This window comes from Scyliorhinus torazame, chromosome 7 (assembly GCF_047496885.1).
Source record: "Scyliorhinus torazame isolate Kashiwa2021f chromosome 7, sScyTor2.1, whole genome shotgun sequence".
Classification (NCBI taxonomy): Eukaryota; Metazoa; Chordata; class Chondrichthyes; order Carcharhiniformes; family Scyliorhinidae; genus Scyliorhinus; species Scyliorhinus torazame.
This window is the reverse complement of record NC_092713.1, coordinates 1,218,928-1,239,806: the sequence shown is the minus strand read 5'-3', so window position 1 is coordinate 1,239,806 and position 20,879 is coordinate 1,218,928. Positions and strand designations below refer to the sequence as shown.

The window sequence follows — 20,879 nt, the reverse complement described above, 5'->3', positions numbered from 1 at the left end:
CGGCGGAATGTGGCGACTTGGAGCTTTTCACAGTAACTTAATTTGAAGCCTACTTGTGACAATAAGCGATTTTCATTTTTTTCATTTATTCACCAAAGAGAAGGACTTGGTGGATGATGAGTCTGGGGAAGGGTGTGAAGATAGTTTGGGTCATTTGAGATCATTTGAGAAAAACATTAAGGTAGACAAGTCCCCAGGGCCTGGTCAGATATATCCCAGAATACTGAAAGAGGTTAAGGGAGGAAATTTCTGGGGCCTTGAGAGAAATCTTTGCATCCTCACTCGCTACAGGGGAGGTCCCCGAGGACTGGAGAATAGCTCATGTTGTTCCATTCTTTAAGAATTTTTATTTTAAATTTTAGAGTACCCAATTCATTTTTTCCAATTAAGGGGCAATTTAGCGTGGCCAATCCATCTACCCTGCACATCTTTGGGTTGGGAGGGCAAAACCCTTGCAAACACGGGGAGAATGTGCAAACTCCACATGGACAGTGACCCAGATCCGGGATCAAACCTGGGACCTCGGCGCCATGAGACAGTAGTGCTAACCACTGTGCCACCGTGCTGCCCTTTTCCATTGTTTAAGAAGGGTAGCAAGGATAATCCAGGTAATTACAGGTCAGTGAGCCTCACTTCAGTGGTCGGGAAATTATTGGAGAGGATTCTTCCAGTCAGGATTTACTCTCACTTGGAAATAAGAGGACGTATTAGCGAGAGGCAGCATGGTTTTGTGAAGAGGAGGTCGTGTGTCACAAACTTGATCGAGTTTTTCGATGAAGTGATGAAGATGATTGATGAGGACAGGGCAGTGAATGTTGTCTCCATGGATCTCAGTAAGGCCTTTGACAAGGTCCCTCAGGGCAGATTGGTACAGAAGGTGAGGTCGCACGGGATCAGAGGTGAACTGGATACAGAACTGGCTCGGTCAGAGAAGACAGAGAGTAGCAGTGGAAGGTTGCGTTCTGATTGGAGGGCTGTGACTAGTGGTGTTCCGCAGGGATCAGTGCTGGGACCTTTGCTGTTTGTCGTATATATAAATAATTTGGAGGAAAATGTAACTGCTCTGATTAGTAAGTTTGCAGACGACACAAAGGTTGGTGAAATTGCGGACAGCGATGAGGACTGTCAGAGGATACAGCAGGATTTAGATCGGCTGGAGACTTGGGCGGAGAGTTGGTGGATGAAATTTAATTCAGACAAATGTGAGGTAATGCATTTTGGAAGGTTTAATACAGATGGGGAATATATAGTAAATCGCAGAACCCTTAAGAGAATTGACAGGCAGAGGGATCTGGGTGTACAGGTCCACAGGTCACTGAAAGTGACAACGCAGGTGGAGAAGGTATTGAAGAAGGCATACGACATGCTTGCCTTAATCAGCTGGGGCATTTAGTATAAAAATTGGCAAGTCATGTTGCAGCTGTATAGAACCTTAGTTAGGCCATGCTTGGAGTATAGTGTTTAATTCTGGTCGCCACACTACCAGAAGGATGTGGAGGCTTTAGAGAGGGTAAAGAAAAGATTTACCAGGATGTTGCCTGGTATGGAGGACATTAGCTATGAGGAGAGGTTGGAGAAACTTGGTTTGTTCTCACTGGAACGACGGAGGTTGAGGGGCGGCCTGAAAGGAGTCCACAAGATTATGAGGGGCATGGACAGAGTGGATAGTCAGAAGCTTTTTCCCAGGGTAGAAGAGTGAATTACTAGGGGACATAGGTTTTTTAAGGTGCAAGGGGCAAGGTTTAAAGGAGATGTACAAGGCAAGTTTTTTACACAGAGGGTGGTGTGAGCCTGGAACTTGTTGCCGGTGGAGGCGGTGGAAGTAGATACAACAGTGACGTTTAAGGGGTGTCTTGACAAATACATGAATAGGATGGGAATAGAGGGATACAAACCCCAGAAGGGTAGGGGATTTTAGTTTAGACGGGCAGCATGGTCGGCGCAGGCTTGGAGGGCCGAAGAGCCTGTTCCTGTGCTGTAATTTTCTTTGCTCTTTGTTCTTGTCACTTCCTCAAATAATTCAATCAAATTTGTGATCAAGATCTTCCTTTAACAAATCCATGCTGACTATCCCTAACTGGTCCATGCCTTTCTGTGTGACAGTTAATCCTATCTCACAGGATTGATTTAACTAATTTGCCCAAAAGCAACGTAAGACTAACGGGTCTATAATTGTTTGCCATTCCTTTGATCCCTTTTTAAACAATGAACATAAGAACTAGGAGCAGGAGTAGGCCACCTGGTCCTTCGAACCTGCTGCACCATTCAATGAGATCATGGCTGATCATTTGTGGACTCAGCTCCACTTTCCGGCCTGAACACCATAACCCTTCATCCCTTTATTCTTCAAAAAACTATCTTTTTACCCTGAAAACATTGAATGAAGGAGCCTCAACTGCTTCACTGGGCAAGGAATTCCATTGATTCACAACCCTTTGGGTAAAGAAGTTCCCCCTAAACTCAGTCCTAAATCTACTTCCCCTTATTTTGAGGGAAAAGCCTAGTTCTGCTTTCACCCGTCAGTGGAAACAACCTGCCCGCATCTATCCTATCTATTCCCTTCATAATTTTATGTTTCCATAAGATCCCCCCTTCAAAATTCCAACGAGTACAGTCCCAGTCCCAGTCAAACGTAGAACTATGTTTACATTTCTCAGAAACACCAGACTTGGGTATGGAGCGAGGCCCAGGATGAGCCGGTTAAAGAAGTGAAACGATGGTTGTCCTCTTCAGAGTTGTTTACGCATTTCAACCCTTCGAAGCCATTATTCGTCACATGTGTTGCATCGCCGTATGGGAGTGGAGCAGTCCTGTCTCACCGGATGAGCGATGGCCATGAACGTCCGCTTGCCTTTGCCTCCCGGACGCTGGCTGCAACTGAGCGAAAGTACACTCAAACAGAAAAGGACGGTCTGGCGGTCGTATTTGGGGTGTAGGTATTTCTTCTGTACATCTATGGCCGTTTCTTTATCGTCACAGATCACAAATCGTTGCTGGGCCTCTTCCATGAAGACATGGCAATCCTGTCAATTACTTCTGTGATGATTTAGCGCCAGACCTTGTTATTGGCTGATTACAAATGTTTTTTCGAGCTCCGACCAGGGACCCAGATTACGCATGCTGATGCGTTGAGCCATCTTCCTCTGTAAGCGAATCTGCAAACTCTCCTGCGGTGGACAAAGTGGTCCTTGTCCTGAATTTTATGGACTCCTTGCCTGTCATGGCATTGTGTATTCGTCACTTGACGCAAACTGACCCCACCCTTGCCAGGGTGCAATCACATGAATCCTCTCCCACTGCTATTTCTTTTAACAACCTCTCTACAGTGCTTCATAAGACTCTAACCAGTGGAGAGTTTTCCCCCCAATTCAAACTGACTTCAATTTTGCTCGGGCTCCTTGATACTGCACAGTCAAATACTATCTTGATGCCAAAGGCAACCCGGTCACATTACCTCTGGGCATTGACTGGTGTCTCTCATGTCTCCTTTCCTCTCTCGGAGAGATATTTATACAATGATCCCAGGAATGATAGGCCTAACATACGATGAACGTCTGAGGATCCTGGGATTATATTCATTGGAGTTTAGGAGGTTGAGGGGCGATCTAATAGAAACTTACAAGATAATGAATGGCTTATATAGGGTGGACGTATAGAAGTTGTTTCCATTAGCAGGGGAGACTAGGACCCGGGGGCACAGCCTTAGAATAAAAGGGAGTCACTTTAGAACAGAGATGAGGAGACATTTTTTCAGCCAGAGAGTGGTGGGTCTGTGGAATTCATTGCCACAGAGGGCGGTGGAGGCCGGGACGTTGATTATCTTTAAGACAGAAGTTGATAAATTCTTGATTTCTCGAGGAATTAAGGGCTATGGAGAGAGAGCGGGTAAATGGAGTTGAAATCAGCCATGATTGAATGGTGGAGTGGACTCGATGGGCCAAATGGCCTTACTTCCGCTCCTATGTCTTATGGTCTTATGACAGATGCCTCTCAGCTCTCGCCCACAGGAAGATATTGCTGTACCCACCTGTTCTGCCTTGTGATCATGTGATCGTTCTTGCAGGGCCTGTAGTCGAGCCACTTCGATCGCTTTTTCTCGCTTCAAACGATTCTGCTGCTCCTCAAACTCAGCTTCTCTTTTCTGGGAATAAAAGTACAGATACGACACGGGTTAGTTACTGAGTAAAGTTCTCCCCTTCTCTCTTGCTCCCACCTCACAGCCCCCTCCCCCACCATCTCTCTGTCTCGCTCTCTCTCTCGTTCTGACTCTATATCCCCCTCTCCAATTTTCTTTTTCTCTCTTCCCCCACCTAGAATTTGAGGAACTGTATCAACCTGGATAAAATATTGGCATAAAGACAGAAAAAGGCTATTTATTTTTCAAGCTGGACGATGATGGCAGTGGTGTTTCCGAAGTGGCAGTGTTAGGATCACTTTTTCTTTTGATATTGTGAGGGAACTAAGACCTCACCCTATGTATGCTTTATAAAATGTGTAAAATGTGTAAAATGTGTACAGAGGTATGCTCATTGCTATCGCTAAAATTTTAAATTGGAAGAAGGACCTTAAAATGGCTGAATTTGTCTGTCCTTGACCCCTGAACAAAAGGAACTACATGGCAGTATCAGATAAAGTTGGGGCTGTTTAGCACAGGGCTAAATCGCTGGCTTTGAAAGCAGACCAAGGCAGGCCAGCAGCACGGTTTAATTCCCGTAACAGCCTCCCCGAAAAGGCGCCGGAATGTGGCGACTAGGGGCTTTTCACAGTAACTTAATTTGAAGCCTACTCGTGACAATAAGCGATTTTCATTTTAATTTTCAAGTTGCATCTCATTATCACTGAAGAGACACAATGACTCACCTGTGGGTTAGAATTAGAATTAGAATTCATCCTATCGCAAGTTTAGAAACAGACATAGAAAATAGAAGCAGGAGTATGACATTCGGCCCTTCGACGCTGCTCCTGGCCCAGGAGCTGATCATCAATTTCAAAACCCTGATTCTACCTTCCCCCCACTGATCCCTTTAGCCCCAAGAACTGTATTGAATTCCTTCCTTAAATTACACAATGTTTTGGACCATAAGATCATAAGATATAGGAGCAGAATTAGGCAATCTTGGATGCATCCCATTCGGGCCTGGCGACTTCTCTACCTGGAGCCCTGCCAGCCTTTTTAGCACCTTTTCTTTATCGGTCACTATACTGTTCAGTTGCTCAACACCCACATATCAACTGGGCCATTTTCACCATCTTCTAATTTGGTAAAGACAGAAGCAAAGTACTTAGTACCACTGTCATACCCTCTGCTTCAGTGAGCAGTTTACTCTGCTTGTCCCTAGTGAGCCCCACTATATCCTTCACTAATCTTTTACTGTTAATCTGCTTGAAGAACATTTTGCTATTTGTTTTAGCATAGCCTGCAATCCTTTCCTCTGCTTCCTCTTAGCCTTCCTTATTCCAGCCTGAGACTCTCTCCTGCATTTGAGATACTCTTCCTGATTTTTAAAAATAAATTTAGAGTACCCAATTCTTTTTTTTCCAATTAAGGGGCAATTTAGTGTAGCCAATTCACCTGCCCTGCACATCTTTTTGGGGTTTGGGGGTGAGACCCCCATGCTAACCACTGCACCACCGAGTCGCCCTACTCTTCCTGATTTCTATTGCTACTTTTATTCCGGCATGCATTATACCTCTTTTTTTCTTCCTTATTTTATCAGCAATATCCTCAGTCATCCAGGATCCTCTAGCTTTGGATACCCCGTATTTATTTCTCATGGGTACGTACCTAGCTGTATCCTATTCATCGCTCCTTTGAAAATCTCCCATTTTTCATCCACTGTTCTATCCACCAAAATGCGTTTCCAATCAACCTGCTCCAGTTAAACTTTTAGACCTTTAATATTTGCACTCTTCCAGGTTGGGACCTTAATTCGTGACTGATTTTTATCCTATTCCAACTTAATATTGAATTGTATTATATTATGATCGCTACTTCCCAATGAATCCCTCACTCTGACGTTGTCCAGCCTTGCCTCATTGCCTCAGACCAGGTCCAGCACAGCTTGCTCCCTGGTAGGACTGGAAATGTACTGTTCCAGAAAGTTCTCCTGCACTCACTACAGGAATTTCTCTCCTTCCGTGTCCCACACTCTACCATTTTCCCAGTCTACCTTCGGGTAATTGAAATCCCAACTGTCACAGCCCTACTTGTCCTGTAAGTTTCCATAATCTGCCTACAAATGCTCTCTTCTGCTTCCTCCCCACTATTTGGAGGTCTCCAGTAAATACCAAACAAGGTCACTGCTCCCTTCCTGTTCCTCACCTCCAACCATCTAGATTCTAATTCAGGAGCTGCATCTCGTTCAAGAGCTCTGATACTACCATAGACCAAGATTGCTTCATCTGCTCCCTTTTTACCCACCCTTTTCCTGCTAAAAACCTTATAACCCGGGATGTTAAGTATCCAGTCCTGTTCTGGCCATCTTTCTGCCAATGCAACTATATGCACTAAATTACTCAATGGCTCCTCCCCTACTTCCCTGTCCATCTCTCTCTCTCTCTCTCTCTCTCGCTTTCTCTCACATTCCCAAGTCTCTCTCTCTTCCCCACTGTCATGGCCTTTTACCATCTTGGCGTTCTGGAAGTCCCGCACTTTCTGATCGGCCTGCTGGTCTTGCTGGTGCATCATCTCCCGATGTCGCTGCACTTGCTCATTGGACTCTTTGATGTCCTGGTGTCTCCTCCTCTGTTGCCGACGCTTCTCCTGCAAGTTCTATGCATGGGAGAGGTTATTGAGGACTAAGAGAGAGGGAAGAAGCAGATTGTGAGGGTCAAAGGGTAAGGTGTCAAGGTACGAAAAGGAGGAAAGAGCAAACTGTGAGAAGGACTTTGTTAAAAGGGGAGGAGACAGGGAAGAGGGAATGGGATTATTGGGAGGGGAGGGGAGGGTCTGGTGGGGCAGAGGGGCTGGGGAAGGGGGCAAAGAGTTGAAGAGTGGAGAAGGAAGGAGAAATGCAGAGGATGGAGTGGAGGAAAGGATAGGTGAGAGGGACAGGGGTGCAACGATTGGCAGAGGAGGACATAAGGAGTGTAGGTGGGAGAGGTAGGAGGGTTGAAATGGAAGGGTGAGGTAGAGGGTGGGGAAAGTTGGAGAAGAGTAGGAGAGGCAGAAGAGGAGTGGGAAATTGGGGGGGGGCTGGTGGAGGAGGCAAATGGGAGGGAAGAAGAATATATTTAAGATAGAGCTAGATAGATTCTTGATTAACAAGGGGGTCGGCAGGTATGTGAGATTGAAATTAGAATCAGAACAGCCAAGAGCAGCCTGGAGGAGCCGTGGGAGCTGCTCCTGCCCTTAATTGATATATTTGTAAGAGGGAAAGGAGGAGGTGGAGTTGGAGCTCTGGCTTTCACTCAATCTTGTTCTCTCTCTCTCTCTCTCGCATTCCCTTTCACTCACTCACTCTCTCTCATTCACTACTCTTACTTTCTCATCCGTGGATAGCTTCTTGCCATCGTCCCCTCCCACCCATCAGTGGCCACGTCGGCAACCTGATTTCCATCAAATTGCATCTGATTGTTGGGTCTCTGCAGGAATTATTCCCTCCACCCCCTCCGCCCACCCCAAAAGTCCTCCCACGGCAGCGTGGGTCATGATGGCATGAATCATGACTGGTTTCAAAAGGCATGCACTTGGTGAGCAGACCTCCAAGGGGATTTTGGAACAATGCAGCGCTCACGAGTGGCTCCCCATATTTTGGAGGGGAGAGGGAGGCACCAGGAAAGCAATCAGGGGTGAGCAAGCATGACTCAGGGGTACTGGGGACTGAGTTGGGGTGCACCGAGATCTGAGGCGGGGGTGAGGAGCCTTGAACTTGAGGGAAGCCTGGGTAAACCTGAAAGACTATCGGGGTCAGTGGGAGGTTACTGGGGCTAAAACTGGAAGGATAGCATGGGTCAAAATGCAAGGCTGGAGGGAGAAGATCCCAGGTGAGCAGTGAAAATACTCCAGGCTACCAGAGGCAAGACTGGCAAATGTGAAAATCACCGTTCCTGAGGTTGCCTTCTGCTGCTAAGAATGGCTTCACAGAGAGAAGGAAGCCTGATTGATGGGTGTCTATGGTCAGTCATCATGGTTTGATCCATCCACTCAAATCTGGTGGCGGGGGAGATTCTGGAGGCTCATTATTGACAGATCAGTAATGATAATCAAATTGCAGCTGAGATCATTCAGTTATATCTCAATTGACATGCCGAGAGTCTAATTGTACACACAATTATGTTCAATAAAGCAACACTTATAGAACATAGAACATAGAAAAATACAGCACAGAACAGGCCCTTCGGCCCACGATGTTGTGCCGAACCTTTGTCCTAGATTAATCGTAGATTATCATTGAATTTACAGTGCAGATGGAGGCCATTCGGCCCATCGAGTCTGCACCGGCTCTTGGAAAGAGCACCATACCCAAGGTCAACACCTCCACCCTATCCCCATAACCCAGTAACCCTACCCAACACTAAGGGCAATTTTGGACACTAAGGGCAATTTATCATGGCCAATCCACCTAACCTGCACATCTTTGGACTGTGGGAGGAAACCGGAGCACCCGGAGGAAACCCACGCAGACACGGGGAGGATGTGCAGACTCCGCACAGACAGTGACCCAAGCCGGAATCGAACCTGGGACCCTGGAGCTGTGAAGCAATTGTGCTATCCACAATGCTGCCGTGCTGCCCTTAAGAACAAATTAATCAACACTATATCATTCTACAGTAATCCATGTACCTAGCCAATAGCTGCTTGAAGGTCCCTAATGTTTCCGACACAGCTACTTCCACAGGCAGTGCATTCCATGCCCCCACTACTCTCTGGGTAAAGAACCTACCTCTGACATCCCCCCTACATCTTCCACCATTCACCTTAAATTTATGTCCCCTTGTAATGGTTTGTTCCACCCGGGGAAAAAGTCTCTGACTGTCTACTCTATCTATTCCCCTGATCATCTTATAAACCTCTATCAAGTCACCCCTCATCCTTCTCCGCTCTAATGAGAAAAGGCCTAGCACCCTCAACCTTTCCTCGTAAGACCTACTCTCCATTCCAGGCAACATCCTGGTAAATCTTCTTTGCACCTTTTCCAAAGTTTCCACATCCTTCCTAAAATGAGGCGACCAGAACTGTACACAGTACTCCAAATGTGGCCTTATCAAAGTTTTGTACAGCTGCATCATCACCTCACGGCTCTTAAATTCAATCCCTCTGTTAATGAACGCGAGCACACAATAGGCCTTCTTCACAGCTCTATCCACTTGAGTGGCAACTTTCAAAGATGTATGAACATAGACCCCAAGATCTCTCTGCTCCTCCACATTGCCAAGAACTCTACCGTTAACCCTGTATCCCGCATTCATATTTGTCCTTCCAAAATGGACAACCTCACACTTTTCAGGGTTAAACTCCATCTGCCACTTCTCAGCCCAGCTCTGCATCCTATCTATGTCTCTTTGCAGCCGACAACAGCCCTCCTCACTATCCACAACTCCACCAATCTTCGTATCGTCTGCAAATTTACTGACCCACCCTTCAACTCCCTCATCCAAGTCATTAATGAAAATCACAAACAGCAGAGGACCCAGAACTGATCCCTGCGGTACGCCACTGGTAACTGGGCTCCAGGCTGAATATTTGCCATCTACCACCACTCTCTGACTTCTATCGGTCAGCCAGTTCGTTATCCAACTGGCCAAATTTCCCACTATCCCATGCCTCCTTACGTTCTGCAGAAGCCTACCATGGGGAACCTTATCAAATGCCTTACTAAAATCCATGTACACTACATCCACTGCTTTACCTTCATCCACGTGCTTGGTCACCTCCTCAAAGAATTCAATAAGACTTGTAAGGCAAGACCTACCCCTCACAAATCCGTGCTGACTATCCCAAATCAAGCAGTGTCTTTCCAGATGCTCAGAAATCCTATCCTTCAGTACCTTTTCCATTACTTTGCCTCCCACCAAAGTAAGACTAACTGGCCTGAAATTCCCAGGGTTATCCCTAGTCACTTTTTTGAACAGGGGCACAACATTCGCCACTCTCCAATCCCCTGGTACCACACCTGTTGGCAGTGAGGACGAAAAGATCATTGCCAACGGCTCTGCAATTTCATCTCTTGCTTCTCATAGAATCCTTGGATATATCCCGTCAGGCCCGGGGGACTTGTCTATCCTCAAGTTTTTCAAAATGCCCAACACATCTTCCTTCCTAACAAGTATTTCCTCGAGCTTACCAGTCTGTTTCACACTGTCCTCTCCAACAATATGGCCCCTCTCATTTGTAAATACAGAAGAAAAGTACTCATTCAAGACCTCTCCTATCTCTTCAGACGCAATACACGATCTCCCGCTACTGTCCTTGATCGGACCTACCCTTGCTCTAGTCATTCTCATATTTCTCACATATGTGTAAAAGGCCTTGGGGTTTTCCTTGATCCTACCCGCCAAAGATTGTTCATGCCCTCTCTTAGCTCTCCTAATCCCTTTCTTCAGTTCCCTCCTGGCTATCTTGTATCCCTCCAGTGCCCTGTCTGAACCTTGTTTCCTCAGCCTCACATAAGTATCCTTTTTCCTCTTAACAAGACATTCAACCTCTCTTGTCAACCATGGTTCCCTCACTCGACCATCTCTTCCCTGCCTGACAGGGACATACATATCAAGGACACGTAGTACCTGTTCCTTGAACAAGTTCCACATTTCACTTGTGTCCTTCCCTGACAGTCTATGTTCCGAAGTTATGCACTTCAATTCTTGTCTGACAGCAGTGTATTTACCCTTCCCCCAATTGTAAACCTTGCCCTGTTGCACACACCTATCCCTCTCCATTACTAAAGTGAAAGTCACAGAATTGTGGTCACTATCTCCAAAATGCTCCCCCACTAACAAATCTATCACTTGCCCTGGTGCATTACCAAGTACCAAATCCAATATTGCCCCTCCTCTGGTCGGACAATCTACATACTGTGTTAGAAAAGCTTCCTGGACACACTGCACAAACACCACCTCATCCCAACTATTTGGGAAGTTGAAGTCACCATGACGACTACCTTGTGACTTCTGCACCTTTCCAAAATGTGTTTCCCAATCTGTTCCTCCACATCTCTGCTACTATTGGGGGGCCTATAGAAAACTCCTAACAAGGTGACTGCTCCTTTCCTATTTCTGACTTCAACCCATACTACCTCAGTAGGCAGATACTCCTTGAACTGCCTTTCTACAGCTGTTATACTATCTCTAATTAACAATGCCACCCCCCACCTCTTTTACCACCCTCCCTAATCTTATTGAAACATCTATAACCAGGGACCTCTGACAACCATTTCTGCCCCTCTTCTATCCAGGTTTCCGTGATGGCCACCACATCGTAGTCCCAAGTACCGATCCATGCCTTAAGTTCACCCACCTTATTTCTGATGCTTGTTGCGTTGAAGTATACACACTTCAACCCATGTCCGTGCCTGCAAGTACTCTCCTTTGTCAGTGTTCCCTTCCCCACTGCCTCACTACATGCTTTGGCATCCTGAATATTGGCTACCTTAGTTGTTGGACTACAAATCCGGTTCCCATTCCCCTGCCAAATTAGTTTAAACCCTCCCGAAGAGTACTAGAAAACCTCCCTCCCAGGATATTGGTGCCCCTCTGGTTCAGGTGCAACCCGTCCTGCTTGTACAGGTCCCACCTTCCCCAGAATGCGCTCCAATTATCCAAATACCTGAAGCCCTCCCTCCTACACCATTCCTGCAGCCACGTGTTCAGCTGCACTCTCTCCCTATTTCTAGCCTCGCTATCACGTGGCACCGGCAACAAACCAGAGATGACAACTCTGTCTGTCCTGGCTTTCAACTTCCAGCCTAACTCCCTGATGCGCTAAGCGTCAAGAACCACAAAGACATGTGAGACTTTAACTCAGGCTTTAATATACTACATGGGAGGCTTACCCGACACAGACGACCCCAGACAGAATGGGGCCTGTCCCAGAAGAGGTTCTTATACTGACTCCCGGGGGAGTGGCTAAGGCGGAGCTCTCCGTGGCCAGGTCGGGTTACCTACCAATGACCGAACCTCTGCAGAGTTACAGTACAATACACAGTATTACAGGGCCACGTTACGCACAACTATTATATACAATGTACAATGGTAGGGAGGTACAGTGGTGTATCACCACACTCCCTACATTCGTTTATTACCTCCACACCCCTTTTCCTACCTATATCGTTGGTACCAATGTGCACCACGACTTCTGGCTGCTCACCCACCCCCTTAAGGATCCTGAAGACACGATCCGAGACATCCCTGGCCCTGGCACCCGGGAGGCAACATACCTTCCGGGAGTCTCGCTCGCGACCACAGAATCTCCTACTATTCCCTTAACCATTGAATCTCCTATTACTATTGCTTTTCTATTCTCCCCCCTTCCCTTCTGAGCCCCAGAGCCAGACTCAGTGCCAGAGACCTGGCTGCTAGGGCCTTCCCTGGTAGGTCATCCCCCCCAACAGCATCCAAAATGGTATACTTGTTTTGAAGGGGAACGGCCACGAGGGATCCCTGCACTGTCTGCCTGTTTGTTTTCTTTCACCTGACTGTAACCCAGCTATTCTTGTCCTGTACCTTGGGTGTGGTTACCTCCCTGTAACTCTTCTCTATCACCCCCTCTGCCTCCCGGATAATCCGAAGTTCATCCAGCTTCAGCTCCAGTTCCCTAACACGGTCTTTGAGGAGCTGAAGTTGGGTGCACTTCCCGCAGGTATAGTCAGCGGGGACACCGGTGGTATCCCTCACCACCCACATCCTACAGGAGGAGCATGCAACTGGCCTAGCCTCCATCCCCTCTTACCTTACAGAATATAGCTGCCCTGTGGACCAACTGGAACAACACCCTCCGACTCTGCTCCCAGTCAGCTGCACTCTCTGTAAACTCCTGGCTCTCTTCTCACTCTTTGCGGAAATGTAGGAAACAAAATGAAAGGAGCACCTTACTCCCTCCTCACCTAACTCCCTCAGTCACCAAACTCTCACTATAGCACTCAAATGCACCAAATTCTGCACTCAGTGCAAACAAAGTCTGCACTGTAGTGCGTCACTTTTGTGTGGGTCTGGGTGCAGAGGGTGTGGGTGTGGGGGGTGTGGGTGTGGAGGGTGTGGGTGTGGAGGGTGTGGGTGTGGAGGGTGTGGGTGTGGAGGGTGTGGGTGTGGAGGGTGTGGGTGTGGAGGGCGTTTGGTGTGGAGGGTGTGGGTGTGGGTGTGGAGGGTGTGGGTGTGGAGAGTGTGGGTGTGGAGGGCGTGGGTGCAGAGGGTGTGGTGTGGAGGGCGTGGGTGTGGAGGGTGTGGGTGTGGAGGGTGTGCGTGTGGAGGGTGTGGGTGTGGAGGGCGTGGGTGTGGAGGGCGTGGGTGTGGAGGGCGTGGGTGTGGAGGGTGTGGGTGTGGAGGGTGTAGGTGTGGATGTGGGTGTGGAGGGTGTGGGTGTGGATGGTGTGCGTGTGGAGGGTGTGGGTGTGGAGGGTGTGGGTGTGGAGGGCGTGGGTGTGGAGGGTGTGGGTGTGGAGGGTGTAGGTGTGGATGTGGGTGTGGAGGGTGTGGGTTTGGAGGGTGTGGGTGTGGAGGGTGTGGGTGTGGAGGGTGTGGGTGTGGAGGGTGTAGGTGTGGATGTGGGTGTGGAGGGTGTGGGTTTGGAGGGTGTGGGTGTGGAGGGTGTGGGTGTGGAGGGTGTGGGTGTGCAGGGTGTGGGTGTGGAGGGTGTGGGTGTGGAGGGTGTGGGTTTGGAGGGTGTGGGTGTGGAGGGTGTGGGTGTGGAGGGTGTGGGTGTGCAGGGTGTGGGTGTGGAGGGTGTGGGTGCGGAGGGTGTGGGTGTGGAGGGTGTGGGTGTGGAGGGCGTGGGTGTGGAGGATGTGGGTGTGGAGGGTGTGGGTGCGGAGGGTGTGGGTGTGGAGAGTGTGGGTGTGGGTGCAGAGTGTGTGGGTGTGGAGGGCGTGGGTGTGGAGGGTGTGGGTGTGGAGGGTGTGGGTGTGGATGTGGGTGTGGAGGGTGTGGGTGTGGAGGGCGTGGGTGTGGAGGGTGTGGGTGTGGATGTGGGTGTGGAGGGTGTGGGTGTGGAGGGTGTAGGTGTGGATGTGGGTGTGGAGGGTGTGGGTGTGGATGGTGTGCGTGTGGAGGGTGTGGGTGTGGAGGGTGTGGGTGTGGAGGGTGTGGGTGTGGAGGGTGTGGGTGTGGAGGGCGTTTGGTGTGGAGGGTGTGGGTGTGGGTGTGGAGGGTGTGGGTGTGGAGAGTGTGGGTGTGGAGGGCGTGGGTGCAGAGGGTGTGGTGTGGAGGGCGTGGGTGTGGAGGGCGTGGGTGTGGAGGGCGTGGGTGTGGAGGGCGTGGGTGTGGAGGGTGTGGGTGTGGAGGGTGTAGGTGTGGATGTGGGTGTGGAGGGTGTGGGTGTGGATGGTGTGCGTGTGGAGGGTGTGGGTGTGGAGGGTGTGGGTGTGGAGGGCGTGGGTGTGGAGGGTGTGGGTGTGGAGGGTGTAGGTGTGGATGTGGGTGTGGAGGGTGTGGGTTTGGAGGGTGTGGGTGTGGAGGGTGTGGGTGTGGAGGGTGTGGGTGTGGAGGGTGTAGGTGTGGATGTGGGTGTGGAGGGTGTGGGTTTGGAGGGTGTGGGTGTGGAGGGTGTGGGTGTGGAGGGTGTGGGTGTGCAGGGTGTGGGTGTGGAGGGTGTGGGTGTGGAGGGTGTGGGTTTGGAGGGTGTGGGTGTGGAGGGTGTGGGTGTGGAGGGTGTGGGTGTGCAGGGTGTGGGTGTGGAGGGTGTGGGTGCGGAGGGTGTGGGTGTGGAGGGTGTGGGTGTGGAGGGCGTGGGTGTGGAGGATGTGGGTGTGGAGGGTGTGGGTGCGGAGGGTGTGGGTGTGGAGAGTGTGGGTGTGGGTGCAGAGGGTGTGGGTGTGGAGGGCGTGGGTGTGGAGGGTGTGGGTGTGGAGGGTGTGGGTGTGGATGTGGGTGTGGAGGGTGTGGGTGTGGAGGGCGTGGGTGTGGAGGGTGTGGGTGTGGATGTGGGTGTGGAGGGTGTGGGTGTGGAGGGTGTAGGTGTGGATGTGGGTGTGGAGGGTGTGGGTGTGGATGGTGTGCGTGTGGAGGGTGTGGGTGTGGAGGGTGTGGGTGTGGAGGGTGTGGGTGTGGAGGGTGTGGGTGTGGAGGGTGTAGGTGTGGATGTGGGTGTGGAGGGTGTGGGTTTGGAGGGTGTGGGTGTGGAGGGTGTGGGTGTGGAGGGTGTGGGTGTGCAGGGTGTGGGTGTGGAGGGTGTGGGTGCGGAGGGTGTAGGTGTGGATGTGGGTGTGGAGGGTGTGGGTTTGGAGGGTGTGGGTGTGGAGGGTGTGGGTGTGGAGGGTGTGGGTGTGCAGGGTGTGGGTGTGGAGGGTGTGGGTGCGGAGGGTGTGGGTGTGGAGGGTGTGGGTGTGGAGGGTGTGGGTGCGGAGAGTGTGGGTGTGGAGGGTGTGGGTGTGGAGGGCGTGGGTGTGGAGGGTGTGGGTGTGGAGGGTGTGGGTGTGGAGAGTGTGGGTGTGGGTGCAGAGGGTATGGGTGCAGAGAGTGTGGGTGTGGATGTGGGTGTGGAGGGTGTGGGTGTGGAGGGAGTGAGTGTGGGTGTGGAGGGTGTGCGTGTGGAGGGTGTGGGTGTGGAGGGTGTGGGTGTGGAGGGTGTGGGTGTGGATGTGGGTGTGGAGGGTGTGGGTGTGGAGGGTGTGGGTGCGGAGGGTGTGGGTGTGGAGAGTGTGGGTGTGGGTGCAGAGGGTATGGGTGCAGAGAGTGTGGGTGTGGATGTGGGTGTGGAGGGTGTGGGTGTGGGTGTGGAGGATGTGGGTGTGGGTGTGGAGGGTGTGGGTGTGGAGGGTGTGGGTGTGGAGGGTCTGGGTGTGGAGGGTGTGGGTGTGGAGGTTGTGGGTATGGAGGGTTTGGGTGTGTTTGTGGAGGATGTGGGTGTGGAGGGAGTGAGTGTGGGTGTGGAGGGTGTGCGTGTGGAGGGTGTGGGTATGGAGGGTGTGGGTGTGTTTGTGGAGGATGTGGGTGTGGGTGTGGAGGGTGTGGGTGTGGAGGGTGTGGGTGTGGAGGGTCTGGGTGTGGAGGGTGTGGGTGTGGAGGTTGTGGGTATGGAGGGTTTGGGTGTGTTTGTGGAGGATGTGGGTGTGGAGGGTGTGGGTGCGGAGGGTGTGGGTGTGGAGGGTGTGGGTGTGGGTGTTGTGGGTGTGGGTGCAGAGGGTGTGGGTGTGGAGGGTGTGGGTGTGGAGGATGTGGGTGTGGGTGCAGAGGGTCTGGGTGCAGAGGGTGTGGGTGTGGAGGGTGTGGGTGTGGGGGGTGTGGTTGTGGGTGCGGGTGTGGAGCGTGTGGGTGTGCAGGGTGTGGGTGCGGAGGGTGTGGGTGTGGGTGTGGGTGTGGACGGTGTGGGTGTGGAGGGTGTGGTTGTGGAGGGTGTGGGTGTGGGTGTGGAGGGTGTGGGTGTGGAGGGTGTGGGTGTGGAGGGTGTGGGTGTGGGTGCGGGTGTGGAGGGTGTGGGTGTGGGTGTGGGTGCGGAGGGTGTGGAGGGTGTGGGTGTGGAGGGTATGGGTGTGGGTGCGGGTGTGGAGGGTGTGGGTGTGGGTGTGGAGGGTGTGGGTGTGGAGGGTGTGGGTGTGCAGGGTGTGGGTGTGGGTGTGGAGGGTTGGGTGTGGAGGGTGCGGGTGTGGAGGGTGTGGGTGTGGAGGGTGTGGGTGTGGACGGTGTGGGTGTGGGTGTGGAGGGTGTGGGTGTGGGTGTTGTGGGTGTGGGTGCAGAGGGTGTGGGTGTGGAGGGTGTGGGTGTGGAGGATGTGTGTGTGGGTGCAGAGGGTCTGGGTGCAGAGGGTGTGGGTGTGGAGGGTGTGGGTGTGGGGGGTGTGGTTGTGGGTGCGGGTGTGGAGCGTGTGGGTGTGCAGGGTGTGGGTGCGGAGGGTGTGGGTGTGGGTGTGGGTGTGGACGGTGTGGGTGTGAGTGTGGAGGGTGTGGGTGTGGACAGTGTGAGTGTGGAGGGTGTGGGTGTGGGTGTGGAGGGTGTGGGTGTGGAGGGTGTGGGTGTGAGTGTGGAGGGTGTGGGTGTGGGTGTGGACAGTGTGAGTGTGGAGGGTGTGGGTGTGGGTGTGGAGGGTGTGGGTGTGGAGGGTGTGGGTGTGGAGGGTGTGGGTGTGGAGGGTGTGGGTGTGGGTGTGGGTGCAGAGGGTGTGGAGGGTGTGGGTGTGGAGGGTATGGGTGTGGGTGCGGGTGTGGAGGGTGTGGGTGTGGGTGTGGAGGGTGTGGGTGTGAAGGGTGTGGGTGTGGACGGTGTGGGCGTGGGTGTGGAGGGTGTGGGTGTGGACGGTGTGGGTGTGCAGGGTGTGGGTGTGGGTGTGGAGGGTGTGGGTGTGGGTGCGGGTGTGGAGGGTGTGGGTGTGGAGGGTGTGGGTGTGGGTGTGGAGGGTGTGGGTGTGGGTGTGGGTGTGGAGGGTGTGGGTGTGGGTGTGGGTGTGGAGGGTGTGGGTGTGGAGGTTGTGGGTGTGGAGGGTGTGGGTGTGGAGGGTGTGGGTGTGGAGGGTGTGGGTGTGGGTGTGGGTGTGGAGGGTGTGGGTGTGGGTGTGGAGGGTGTGGGTGTGCAGGGTGTGGGTGTGGAGGGTGTGGGTGTGGGTGTGGGTGTGGAGCGTGTGGGTGTGCAGGGTGTGGGTGTGGAGGGTGTGGGTGTGGAGGGTGTGGGTGTGGAGGGTGTGGGTGTAGAGGGTGTGGGTGTGGGTGTGGAGGGTGTGGGTGTGGTTGTGGGTGTGGAGGGTGTGGTTGTGGGTGTGGAGGGTGTGGGTGTGGGTGTGGAGGGTGTGGGTGTGGGTGTGGAGGGTGTGGGTGTGGACGGTGTGGGTGTGGAGGGTGTGGGTGTGGGTGTGGAGGGTGTGGGTGTGGAGGGTGTGGGTGTGGAGGGTGTGGGTGTGGAGGGTCTGGGTGTGGGTGTGGGTGCGGAGGGTGTGGAGGGTATGGGTGTGGGTGCGGGTGTCGAGGGTGTGGGTGTGGGTGTGGGTGTGGAGGGTGTGGGTGTGGAGGGTTGGGTGTGGAGGGTGCGGGTGTGGAGGGTGTGGGTGTGGGTGTGGGTGTGGAGGGTGTGGGTGTGGGTGTGGAGGGTTGGGTGTGGAGGGTGTGGGTGTGGAGGGTTGGGTGTGGAGGGTGCGGGTGTGGAGGGTGTGGGTGTGGGTGTGGGTGTGGAGGGTGTGGGTGTGGACGGTGTGGGTGTGGTGGGTGTGGGTGTGGGTGTGGAGGGTTGGGTGTGGAGGGTGCGGGTGTGGAGGGTGTGGGTGTGGGTGTGGAGGGTTGGGTGTGGAGGGTGCGGGTGTGGAGGGTGTGGGTGTGGGTGTGGGTGTGGAGGGTGTGGGTGTGGGTGTGGAGGGTGTGGGTGTGGGTGTGGGTGTGGAGGGTGTGGGTGTGGAGGTTGTGGGTGTGGAGGGTGTGGGTGTGGAGGGTGTGGGTGTGGAGGGTGTGGGTGTGGGTGTGGGTGTGGAGGGTGTGGGTGTGGGTGTGGAGGGTGTGGGTGTGCAGGGTGTGGGTGTGGAGGGTGTGGGTGTGGGTGTGGGTGTGGAGTGTGTGGGTGTGCAGGGTGTGGGTGTGGAGGGTGTGGGTGTGGAGGGTGTGGGTGTGGAGGGTGTGGGTGTAGAGGGTGTGGGTGTGGGTGTGGAGGGTGTGGGTGTGGTTGTGGGTGTGGAGGGTGTGGTTGTGGGTGTGGAGGGTGTGGGTGTGGGTGTGGAGGGTGTGGGTGTGGGTGTGGAGGGTGTGGGTGTGGACGGTGTGGGTGTGGAGGGTGTGGGTGCGGGTGTGGGTGTGGAGGGTGTGGGTGTGGAGGATGTGGGTGTGGAGGGTGTGGGTGTGGAGGGTCTGGGTGTGGGTGTGGGTGCGGAGGGTGTGGAGGGTATGGGTGTGGGTGCGGGTGTCGAGGGTGTGTGTGTGGGTGTGGGTGTGGAGGGTGTGGGTGTGGAGGGTGTGGGTGTGGAGGGTTGGGTGTGGAGGGTGCGGGTGTGGAGGGTGTGGGTGTGGGTGTGGGTGTGGAGGGTGTGGGTGTGGGTGTGGAGGGTTGGGTGTGGAGGGTGTGGGTGTGGGTGTGGAGGGTTTGGTGTGGAGGGTGCGGGTGTGGAGGGTGTGGGTGTGGGTGTGGGTGTGGAGGGTGTGGGTGTGGGTGTGGACGGTGTGGGTGTGGTGGGTGTGGGTGTGGGTGTGGAGGGTGTGGGTGTGGAGGGTGCGGGTGTGGAGGGTGTGGGTGTGGGTGTGGAGGGTGCGGGTGTGGAGGGTGTGGGTGTGGAGGGTGTGGGTATGGGTGTGGACGGTGTGGGTGTGGGTGTGGGTGTGGAGGTTGTGGGTGTGGTGGGTGTGGAGGGTGTGGGTGTGGGTGTGGAGGGTGTGGGTGTGGGTGTGGAGGGTGTGGGTGTGGGTGTGGACGGTGTGGGTGTGGGTGTGGACGGTGTGGGTGTGGTGGGTGTGGAGGGTGTGGGTGCGGAGGTTGCAGTGGGTGGGTCTCTGTGCCTGTAAAAGAACGGAGATTTCATTAGTGCCGGTCAGGGTCTTTAGAAACAGGAGACATGAGTCACACCAGTGTTGTCTGATGAACCCTCACTGCTCACCTTTCCATCAGCACAGGAGCAGCCGATGTGCCACCCAGCCAGCTGGAGGGTTCTTTCCTCAAAATCAGTGAGGACTTTTATCTCTGGCATCCCTACACCCATCTCTCCCTTTTATTCTGTGTGAGCTTGTCGTGCACGAAGAACAGATGGAGAAAGTGTAAGCACGGTGCGTGCCAGGGCAGATTGTGCAGGTGACTGGTACCAGTGAGGTGATGACAACACGACATGCACAGGAAATGAAGATGTTTTGGGGAGAGTGGCGGCGGTGTCCCGTGTGCTGGCACTGACTGAGATCCTTGCGGAGGGGTGATGGGTGTGCGAGTGTGTGTCAGTAATGCAAAGAGTGACTTACCCTGGCAGAACGGAGGAGGTCATTCATCCTTTTGCAGCACTTGATGCCCATCCTTCTCTGCAATGGGTTCACGCTAACCACCACTGCCACCACCTTGGGTTGATGTACCTGCCAGATGGTCTGCTCCCTGTGCATGCGTACAGAAGGTCAAGCGCACCTCCACTGTGTCTAGCAATCTCTTGAGCGAGGCATCTGCGAACTTGGGGCAAACCTTCCTTCCAGACATCACTTGCCATCGATCAAGGAGGAGTGGCTGGTGAGTGCTGGGGCGGCCTTTAAATGGAGCGCTCCCATCATTAACATGCTGAAGTGATGGCTGGATGAGCGAATCAGAGGATATGCGCCTGCGATCCAATGTGAATCCAGTGGACTCACATTTTCTTCTCTATGTGGTGCACAATACCGTGGGGAAAAACACCATCACTGTTGGTGGGCCAAATGCCACTTTTACCCCACGCCATCGTCCACTGCTGATTTCTGGCAAAATCACGCCCTGGGTTTCTGCCTCTCACTCTTGCTCACTCGCTCTTGCTCTCTTACTCTCACTGTCAGTCTCATTCTCTCTGTTTGCCTCTCTCACCTCCAGATCATCCTGCTGCATTTTCTCCATTGCCTGAACTCTCTCCATCGCCTTCAATGCTTTATGTTCCAACTGCAACATCCGCTCTTGTTCCCTCTCCTCAATCTGATGAATGATTTGAGCTTTGGCCCTGAGACAGCAAATGGCAGAATTATACAAAATCACTCCATCCTATCCTCTCTCTTTCTGCTTCTATTTTTGTCTCCTCCTCCTCCCTCTCCATGCCGCTCTCTCTCTCTCCGTCACTCCATCTCAGCCCATGCCCATTCTCTGCCTCTCTCCCTCTGTCTCTTTCTCTC

The 20,879-nt window shown here is 53.0% G+C and overlaps 1 protein-coding gene across 1 annotated transcript in view; it reads right to left on the bottom strand.

Annotated features, from left to right (window-relative positions):
* The window catches only part of cfap45 (cilia and flagella associated protein 45), a 232,465-nt gene that overhangs the window by 57,338 nt on the left and 154,248 nt on the right, over positions 1–20,879 (bottom strand). The window contains exons 7-9 of the mRNA XM_072510275.1: positions 20,581–20,710; positions 6,626–6,772; positions 4,028–4,141 (exon numbers count right to left, since the gene is read on the bottom strand). Coding sequence (XP_072366376.1) covers positions 4,028–4,141; positions 6,626–6,772; positions 20,581–20,710 — 391 coding nt within the window. The remainder of the gene's footprint in view (positions 1–4,027; positions 4,142–6,625; positions 6,773–20,580; positions 20,711–20,879) is intronic.